Here is a 10,219-nt window from a genome sequence, read left to right as displayed (position 1 = left end):
GTCCCCCACCAAAACAACTATTTTTATTCCACTGAATCCCCTGAACTTTTGGGGGTGTCTGACAAAACCCCCTAAACTTTCCAGTTTTCCAATGGACTCCCTAACACATGTTCATGGCATCATTGGCTATTTTACTTTGATTGTGTAGCTTGGTGATCCATTAACACTGTTAGGGGTCTGTGGAAACTATTGAAAGTTTAAGGGCGTTTTGTGAGACACCCCAAAGTTCAAGGGTTTTAGTGGACTATAAAAAAGTAAGGGCTTTCATGGAAACGCCCCCAATTTGTTTCGATGGGGGGTTTGTGAAATTTACCCTAAATAAAGTGCCAAGTGTGAATAAACCTTATGGTGTATTATAAGTTATGCCTTTGTTAAACCTGATAATACGTATGGAATAATGTTTTAGATGTAGATACTGAACGATATCTCTGACTTGTTCTGTAGGTTCAAGGAACTGGTCCCAATATTACTTCAATACATAAGAAGCCGGCAAACAGATGGGAGGCAAGTTGCATTATTTGCTCATAATGGACGTGGATTTGATGTACCTTTCCTCATTCATGAATTTAGGCGGTGTAAAGTGGAGATTCCTGAGGACTGGCTATTCGTAGATACACTTCCTCTTGCTAGGAAATTGGTGAAGCCAGATGGTACATGGTTTCTTCTTTTATAATCAGTTAGATAATTTCAGTTATATGATATTGGTACTTTCAGTTGGTCCTTGTTTATTTTTTTTTAACTGCTAATTGGAATATCTTATTGCCTCTACCTCTTTAGTTACTTTATGTTCTCCTTTCAGAAGATACAAATCCCATGCATATGCTTTATCTTCTCCTAAAGAGAAACATATGCTTTATCTTCTCCTAAAGAGAAATAATACGTTCATTACCAAAAAAATATTAAGCAATAAATCTCTCCTTTTCTGAATCATGCTCAAATCGAAGTAATATACTTGATTTAGTTATAGCAGCAACAGAGGAGCAGTCCTTGTTCTTCATTAGGCTTGGCTTCTAGTTATCGTGGTCTCAGTCTCAGATTTTGCATTATAACCACAGCTATGGATGTTGCGTCTGATCAAAAAATCATATTTGATTATTGTCTTACAACTATGATTCTAAATGGTAATGCATGACTTGCCTCATGACTTGGAGGTTAAATAGGATAAAGTTTCAGAAAACTGCCACGAATTTTGGTGGGTTTTGCGCGAAACTACCATAAGTTTTTATCAAGTGAAAACTGCTGCGAAGTTTTTTTGCTATACTTTCATGAATGATGGTAGTTCGAGTAAGTTGTCATGCAATATAATATGTTTTTGACAACTTTGCTCATATGTACTTTTATTTTAACATGTACTTTTATTTTATCTTCTATATCACCCTCTCCCTGCCTCCCTTCATATTTGTACGTGTAGTTTAGACATCTTGTCCAAGATGTCGACGTTTTTCCAACAATTTCTGTAGGTCATGTTTCTTTTCTTTTTTTTTTTTTGGCAGTTTTGAAAGTTTGTAGTTTTCTTTAATTAAAAAAAGTTGATGGTAGTCTTTTGCAAATACACCCAATTCATGATAGTTTTGTAAAAACTACACTAAAAGTTATTGCTTTTATTATTTGCTTTTACAGTGAAAATGCCCTTTCAGCTCCCTAATGCATTACCATTTTACTTTCAGGATCGAAGCTCGAATCCTCCAAGCTGGATGATCTGCGCCAATATTACGAAATTCCTTTGATCGGGCCTGCACACCGGGCTATGCAAGATGTACACACTTTAGCATATGTCCTCCAGAAGATGTCGTATCAGCTGAAACTGTCAATTCCAGAGCTCCTTGATGGAGGATTTCGTGCATCGGATATAATCAAAGTTGCTCCTTGACAGCAAACTGTTAGTTTTAACTTAAAAAAAACTAAAAATGAGCTTGTACAGCTCTTTCTTTTATTAATTACTTGTTATTAATTTGTTATTGTATCGCAATCTCTTTCACATTTGAGAATTCAGCGATCATATTTTAGAATCTTTGAGATCCTCGTTCTCAAAGAGTGATTGATGTATTACTCATTGTACTGTTATATCGAAAAAGAAAATGAAAACATGAATTCTGCATTGAACTCTCATCCTCTTTCTCCAGGACTGCTGTAAAATTTTTGTAAGAGGGGCCTTGTTGAGAATTTTTCCCCTTTGCTTAATTCTGGGTCATTGTTGTTTCCAACTGGAAAACCATTTAAAATTATATTCATTTTTTTTTCATTCAGCAATATCTTATCCAGTGATCTCTTAGTTCTCCATGTATCTTTTTAGGTACTAAATTGTTCACGAGGACCATATACGGTTCTTGCAATTGGATTAGGTTTTGGACAATGCCTTTTTTTTTTTTTTTTTTTCCAAAGCTTCCCTAGGTTTTTTTTTTTTATTGCGAAAGAAACTAATATTCTTCCGAGGCACTAGGAGAATTGACTTCACATGACGGATATGATTCAAAAATAAAATAACTGCAATTGTTTGTGTAAGTGAACGCGAAAAACGTGCTTTCGTTGAGAGTCGAACTCAAGACCTCCCGCTTACTAAACGGGTGCTCTAACCAACTGAGCTACGAAAGCTTGTCGCATGTAGCGACCATGACACCATATTTGACCAAATTACTAAATTGTGCTCCGTCGCCCCTCGCTTCAACCTCCTGGATTTTCCCTCCATTTCCACCTTATAAATATCCAACCCCAATCTTACAGAGAACTGAGGACTGACCTTCCAAGCACGAAGGATACCAATCTCTACCTCTCCTTCTTCAAAAACCTCTCTAGGGTTTCGATTCAACTGAACCTTTCAAATTTTATTTTTTTTAATTCCAAGAAAGATCACGATATAAACGTAGAATCGATCTCTAACAACAAAATTTCAGTTTATAATCCGCTGAAATCTCGCCCTATTTGAAAAATTTCAACAGAGAAACCCTAATCAATGGAGGGAGACGAGCTCACCCCGCCTCCATCTTCGCCCTACGACTCCATCACCACCATCACTCCCCAATCCTGCTGCTCCTTCGAAGACGAGAGCGGCCTCACAGCCTCACCGCTGCCTGGTTCGAGATCGAGAAGAACATGGCCATTCGAGAGCTCCAGCAGATGGTGAATCGCTACAACGACTGTTACCTTCAGCTGAAGGATGCGGTGACCGCTGTTGAGATGCTAAGGGAGGAGAATCTGCAGCTGGCTGCGAAGAATCTTGAGCTCGACTTTCTGCTTGAAGACATGGAGAGGGCGGAGGTGATCGGAGTATCGCCAGCGGCGAGATCGGTGAGAAAGGGATCGGATCTTGATTCTTCTGGTGGATCCGGATCCGGATCGGGTTCAGGATTGAGTTCGATCTCTGGATCCGGTCCGGGATCGGGATCCCATGGGGCTCGTGGATTGCCGAAGAGCATCTCGATTCGATCGCGGGGGTTCTTGGCGATCAACCAGCCGGATCCTGGTGGGGCCCACCGCGTTCGTCTTCCTGTTTCTCCCGCCCTGGCCCAAGTGAGTTTCTGATCACGCCACGTGGCAAAGAAAAGCGTGCGCTGTCAAACCTGTTGTTTCATCGACTCAATCTTACGATGCAATTTCTTAACTAGTTTTAGTTGTTATCCATATAATTTTGATATTTAGCTTGCAGTTCTTTGTTAGTTATTAGAGCCAGTGCGCTTTCGTTTTGAGATATTCTGAATTTGACGGACTAAATAAGCTATTAATTTCTTTAGTTTGGCATGTATTTCTGTTACCATATTAAACTAGGCTCTGTTTGCAAATAAAACCCCGCTGGGTTTCAATCTGCAATTTCAATTTTGTTCAGGACGGTGACAAGGAAAAGGCTGAAGTGGAGTTGGATGCGTACAGCCAAGGGAACGCCAAGACCGAGCTCTGCAACAAATGGGGAGAGATGGGGTGTTGCCCCTACAGCGACCGCTGCCAGTTCGCCCACGGGATCGAGGAGCTCCGCCCGGTGATCCGCCATCCGAGGTACAAGACCCAGCTCTGCCGCATGATGGGTTCCGGCGGTGACTGCCCATACGGTCACCGCTGCCACTTTCGACACGCTCAGCAGCCCACTGCACCCAAATGAATTTGGTCAGTACCTCGACTGTTGATATATCACTGTTTTCTGCTCCAGTTTTCCTACTGAACTTTTACTTAGCGTTGCATAATTGAATAAGGTTTTATTAGGCCAAAAGATAAAGGCCCCATTTAGGTGGGCTGAACAACGTTTAGTCCTATTACTGAGCTTCTGCTGCACCCAGTAATAAAATGCATTCCAGTTATTGGGTCTAATTCCAGTTCGGAAATGATACTGGTTGGTTTTGAACTTTTTTTTAAGTTGGTAATTAGACTGATTTTTTACAATTTGTATTGATTCACTGTGAGTAAATGCTTTGCTAATTTTGTAGACGATTTGGACACAGTTTGTATTATAATTAGCATGTATTTCTACTATGGTTTTATTAGCATTATTGCACCTGCGAGCACATTCACCATGAATATTAAATTTATTTACTCAAAATTTTATATCAAAAGAGCGAATTATATTTTAATATCTTGAAGTACCATCAGTTGATTGGCTGTTATCTTATATTCCAAAATAGTTAAGATGTAATTTTATAAAATGGTAATATTGTTATCTTATTTGAGCATGACAGTAGCTTTCCATTTACTAAATATTTATCAAAATCATTGTAGAAAATACTTTAATCTTAACAATCTGAAAAAATATAAGGAGTTGTTTTAAAAAAATTCTATTATTTAAAATTAAAAGTATTCTTTAAAGTGATCATGGTCAAAAAATTTAAATCATTATATTTTGCATTAACGTGTAATTGATAATCATTTTAGAAAAGAAGCTTAGCATTTTATATTTTAATATCTTATAATGTATAGTTTGATGAATATTTAATTATGTTAGTTCCAATTCTATTATAATTCTTGGAATTTAATTCCTGGAAAACCTGAGGCCATGTGTTGGGGGATGCTTTTTAGTCACTCCCAAGAATTTGATATCCATGGTCTAAAGAAGCATGGAGAAATTCCCTCATCCAAACTCAAAAAAATATTCTACTATCATAATTTAGAATGTTCTGGAAATAAGAAAATGATGATTATTAATTAATGTGGATGAAATCCTATTCTCATTCATAATTTAGAATCTTTAAGAAATAAGAGAAGAAACAAAATAACGGGGGGAAAAGATGTACAAAATTACTAATATGTGTTTGCTTTTCTACTCTTGTGAGAAATGTTCTTCGATCTTTCCAGTACTATGCTAAGATTATAATATAGTAGTATAGATAAATATAATTGTCCCTTGCTAGGAATATTTTCCTCTTTTGGGTAGGTTGCGGGTCTCCATCTAGAATTTTCTAAAGTGTACCCCCCGGACAAGTTGAGAGTCTTATATTCTAAAGAGAAATAATTCGGAATATTGTAAGATGTTAAGACCGCTCATGTCATACATGGATCTTCTAATTCTATCAAATTTGATGTTAAATATAGTTGGGAAATAATATTTATTATTGTCAGTCCTGTCGAATGATGTGAAAATAGTTGGTAGGTGTTAATCAAAGGGAAATTGTATATATATACTATCCATTCTTGGGGTTGAACACACAACCCTTTCCCTTTCGGATCTTGTACCGAAAGTAAGCAAGCAGGTCATCACAACAAATAAAAAAAACTTGCAGGAAAGAATAATCAAACCAGAGAACACCAGATTTAACGATGTTCGACAAACGTGGTTATGTCCTCGGAAGCCACACCAAAAAGTTTTGATTAATTGAAGAAGATTACAATGCTCGCAATAGGCCTCTCTCTCTCTCTCTCTAAGATCTCTAATCTCAAAGTGTAGTCAAAACCCCTCTTTTTCGTGTTCTACAAACCCTTAAATCGTTTAGGTATATATAGTATTCTAGCCCAAAATAGATTCCCAAACGAATTAGAAAACTAAAAAAAACTGATTCCGGTTGATCGAACCATGAGTGTCGGTCGACCGGCCAGAACACACTTATTTTACAGGGCTTTCGTGCATGTTATCGGTCGACCGGATCAAGGCTCTCGTTCGACCAGCCAGAGCACTGTTTCCAACCTCGTTTCCTGCAGTCTCTTCAGTCGATCGGATCTCCTCCGTCGGTCGACCGATCCGATATTTTTAGCCTCGCAAAATTGTTTCAGGTTTCATTCTTCACACGACCAAAACTAACAATCTCCTACTTAGAGATGAAAATGTCATCAACGAGCTCTCCCGAACTCACGCCATCTTCGCAAGCATCTTCTCCTACCCAGAAAAAAATCCATTCTTCAATCAATATCATCTCGACGATCCTGCCTATCCTCCTAGTGTGGCTCCCCCTTCATCTCCTACGAGTGAAGGCCAACTGAAGTTGCGTATAACTCTAGTTTGTCGATGGTCACTACTTTTATCAACATATCCGCAAGATTTTGGCTCCCCAAAATCTTCTCCAACTGTAACTTGTCGTCCTCAATCTGTGAGCGTATGAAGTAGCAACGTACGTCAATGTACTTCGTTCTAGCATGATATACTGGATTCTTGGCAAGGTGTATAGCACTCTGGCTATCACAATAAAGAATGTTGTTCCCCTGCTTCAAACCCAACTCTTCCAGGCACCCTGTCAACCAAATCATCTCCTTGCTAGCTTCAGTCACTGCGACATACTCTGCCTCGGTCGTAGATAATGTTACTATCTCTTGCAGACATGAGACCCAACTCACTGTTGTCGACACCAAGGTATAAACATACCCTGTGGTACTTCGCCTCGTATCATTATCATCGGTGAAATCTGCATCCACGTATCCCCGCATTACCAACTCCTTCTTCCTGAAACACAATGGCATATCCGTAGTCCGACTCAAGTAACGCAATATCCACTTCACGGCATCCTAATGCTGCTTCTCTGGATTGCTTGCAAATCTACTCACAACTCCCACTACATAGGCGATATTCGGGCTCGTGCAAATAATCGCATATATAAGACTACCAATGGCTGATGAATATGACACTCTGCTCATGTGCTCCTTTTCTGTATCTGTCCTGGGTGATTGCTCCTCAAATAGCTTGAATTGACTTCCAAGTGGCGTGCCGATGGGCTTAGCATTCTCCATATTGAATCTCTGAAGTACATTCTCGGTGTATTCAGCTTGACTTAACTTCAACGTCCCTTCAGCTTCATCTCGATTAATTCACATCCTAACAATTTGCTTCGCTGTACCCAGATCCTTCATAGCAAACTCCTTCGGTAACTGCTTCTTCAATTTGTTTATCTCCTCTAAACACGGTCCTACAACTAACATGTCATCAACATACAATAATAACATGATATAGCTAGACTCGGACCTCTTAAAGTAGCAACAATGATCTGAATTGCATCTTTTATAGCCATTGCTCTGCATGAAGTTATCGAACTTTTTGTACTACTACTGCCTTGGAGCCTGTTTCAAACCGTACAAGCTCTTCTTGAGCCTACACACCATATCTTCCTTTCCTTCTTCTATAAAGCCAACATGTTGTTTCATGTAGATTTCTTCATCCAAATCACCATGAAGAAAGGTAGTCTTCGCATCCAACTGTTCAAGGTAGAGATTTTTAGCAACTACTAAGCTCAACACCACTCTGATGGTTATAAGCTTCACGACGGGGGGAAATATTTTTGTATAATCCACTCCTTCCTGCTGTTGGAACCCTTTCACAACTAATTAGGCCGTGTACCTCTTGCTTTTATCACTCTCCTGCTTGACCTGGTAGACTCATTTGTTATGTAAGGCTTTCTTCTGTGCAGGTAGCTGAGCTAACTCACATATCTCATTCGAATGGAGAGAATCCATCTCTTCTTGCATTGTCTGCTCTCACTGTTACGATTCACTAACTTGCATAGCCTCCTCATAGCACTCTGGTTCTCTGCCATCTGTTGTTTGTGGGAAAATTACAAGAATAATTACGAGAAATGTATTTGATTTTATTCTCTCTAACTGATTTAGATAAAGAATAGTTTATAATTCTCTCAAAGTAATCTCTCACTAACAGGCTTAGAAAAAGAAATTACAAATATTCTTAATCAGAATTTCGATTTACAAAAGAGAAGAGGATCGACGGAGATCCTCCCCTTTATTTAAAACTGGGTTATTCACGGTAACGATGAGATGTCTCCCTCGATGTTCGTATCGAGTTTGCTTCTCGTTGACGATCTAAACATCTCACTTCACTAGAACGGTTGATGGAACTTTTGTGGCAAGTATGAAAAGAACTCTTAACGAGTTTTATAACTCGGTGCAAGTTTTTTTAAGCTCTGTGAAAGAGTTGATTTGAAACCAAAAATTCGGTTAGTAAGCCAAGATCTAAGCTCCAAGATCTCTGTTGCTAATGATAAAAATTCTCTAAGGATGAATGCTGGTCTCCTTTTAGATTTTTCGATCTCCAAAAGATCCTCCGAACTTAGCTGAGTTTTTTGCCATTTATAGGGGTTTTAGGGGTGTAACCGCCCCCTAAAATCTCTCCTTAATGAGGTGTAACCGACTCCATTTGTGAAAAATGGTTTTGAAACCGTTCAGGGGTTTAAGGGGTATAATCGCTCCCTAAAATAGTAAAATCTCTCCATAATGGGGTGTAACCGACCCCATTAAGTGGAGATAGGGTTTTGAAACCGCTCAGGTTCTGTTTGAACCAGTCAAATGCTGAAAGTGGCACTCTGGGCTTAAACTCTGCGTTTTAGACCTGAAACGCAGAGTTAGGCATGTGCTTGAGGCTGAAAATGTCGTGTTCACATAGCGTTGTAAATCTGAAACGCAGAAATGAACTCTGCATTTTGGAATTTAAAGAGATAGTTGACTTCTAATCTCTTTCATTAGTGCATTAGCAGAGATCATCATTTTGTAATCTCCACCTTAGCTTTTTAAAATGTGGGAGTCGTCAGATTGTAACTCTTGTAGTTATCTGTAAAGACTACAGAATCAGAGTTTCCATCGATTATCGTGAAGGTCGTCGAATTGTAACTTTCTCAATCTACATGAAAATCTTCTAATAGTAGCCTTCGTTTGTTGATTTGATTGTGGAATTGTTATTATAGAAGTCATCAAATTATAACTGTCATTATTGGTGTTTGATGGGGATCAACTATCTTTAGTGATTTTTAGACAGCCTACATCTGTCAAGAGCAAATAATCTAGTGACGAAAGATATCTGGGATTTGGTTTGGGTACCCTGGATGACCTCCTAAGCTCCACGTCCAGGGTAGTAATCTCTGCACCTGGAGTCTCCTTTGTTCTTCGGTCAGAACTAACGTTGTCTTCCATATCTGAAAGTTCCTCCAAATCCATGTACTCGGATTCACCTGCATCCTTAGTACTGCTCCCACTACTTTGGCTATCATTAGCATTGTCCATATCCTTGTACATCACCTCCTCATTGAATATCACATATCTGCTCCCGATGATTTTCATGTTCTTCTCATCCCAAAAACGATACTCGAACTCATTAATATCGTATCAAAAGAATATACACTTCTGTGACTTAGCTTCTAACTTGTCCCTGACATGGTCACTGATATGAACATATGCCACGTAACCAAAGACCTTCAAATGTGAGAGATTAACTTCCTTGCCACGCCAAACCTCTTCTGGAATCCCAAAATCCAATAGAACGGATTGTCCATGATTAATCAAGTAAGCTGTCGTATGCACCGCGTCTACCCAAAACATCTTAGGTAGACCTACATATAAATGCATACTCCTCGCACGTTTTGTCAATGTCCTATTCATCCTCTCTACGATATCGTTCTGTTGTGGCATCCCTGGAGTAGTCCTCTCCAAATGAATCTTATTTAGAGCACAAAACCTCTTGAACTCCTCCAGCTCGTATTCTCCACCATTATCCGATCTTTGATACTTCACCTTCAGATATGTCTCGTTCTCTATCATGGCTTTCCACTTCTTGAAGATCCCGAACACCTCTGACTTGTGCTTCATGAAGTATACACACATCTTCCTCAAGTGATTGTCGATAAAGGTGACATAGTACACCAAACCGCCAAGAGAAGACACGCTAGCTGGACCTCATTTGTCTGTATGAAGAAGCTCTAGCTACTAAGCTTTAGATGGTCTTCCACTTTTCTGAAAGTTGACCCTTTTCTGCTTCCCGTGGATGCAATCCTCGCAAATACCAACTTCAACTGAGTCAATGTCGGTTAACTTTTTT

At 39.2% G+C, this 10,219-nt stretch overlaps 2 protein-coding genes and 1 non-coding gene across 4 annotated transcripts in view; 2 read left to right on the top strand and 1 right to left on the bottom strand.

The window, feature by feature from the left end:
• Positions 1 to 2,109, top strand: part of LOC109848684 (exonuclease DPD1, chloroplastic/mitochondrial) — an 11,002-nt gene extending 8,893 nt beyond the window's left edge. For both annotated transcript variants that reach the window (XM_020418317.1, XM_020418316.1), the window contains exons 3-4: positions 445 to 650; positions 1,668 to 2,109. In XM_020418317.1, the coding sequence (XP_020273906.1) occupies positions 445 to 650; positions 1,668 to 1,870 (409 nt within the window). In that variant the 3' untranslated portion in view covers positions 1,871 to 2,109. The remainder of the gene's footprint in view (positions 1 to 444; positions 651 to 1,667) is intronic.
• TRNAT-AGU lies at positions 2,519 to 2,592 on the bottom strand. The gene has a single exon. It is a non-coding gene; the product is annotated as a tRNA-Thr (tRNA).
• Positions 3,075 to 4,422, top strand: LOC109849982 (zinc finger CCCH domain-containing protein 15). Its single transcript, XM_020419877.1, has 2 exons — positions 3,075 to 3,507; positions 3,821 to 4,422. Exons 1-2 carry the CDS (start codon positions 3,091 to 3,093, stop codon positions 4,088 to 4,090), a joined length of 687 nt encoding a protein of 228 aa, XP_020275466.1. The 5' UTR covers positions 3,075 to 3,090; the 3' UTR covers positions 4,091 to 4,422.

The sequence above is a fragment of the Asparagus officinalis genome, chromosome 7, assembly GCF_001876935.1.
Source record: "Asparagus officinalis chromosome 7, Aspof.V1, whole genome shotgun sequence".
Taxonomy (NCBI): domain Eukaryota; kingdom Viridiplantae; phylum Streptophyta; class Magnoliopsida; order Asparagales; family Asparagaceae; genus Asparagus; species Asparagus officinalis.
This window is presented reverse-complemented; position numbering and strand designations above follow the sequence as displayed.

Coding starts and splice junctions, on each gene's coding strand:
- LOC109849982 (XM_020419877.1), top strand. CDS start 3,091: ATGGCCATTCGAGAGCTCCAGCAGATGGTGAATCGCTACAACGACTGT. Junction 3,508..3,820: donor TTTCTCCCGCCCTGGCCCAA/GTGAGTTTCTGA, acceptor AATTTTGTTCAG/GACGGTGACAAGGAAAAGGC.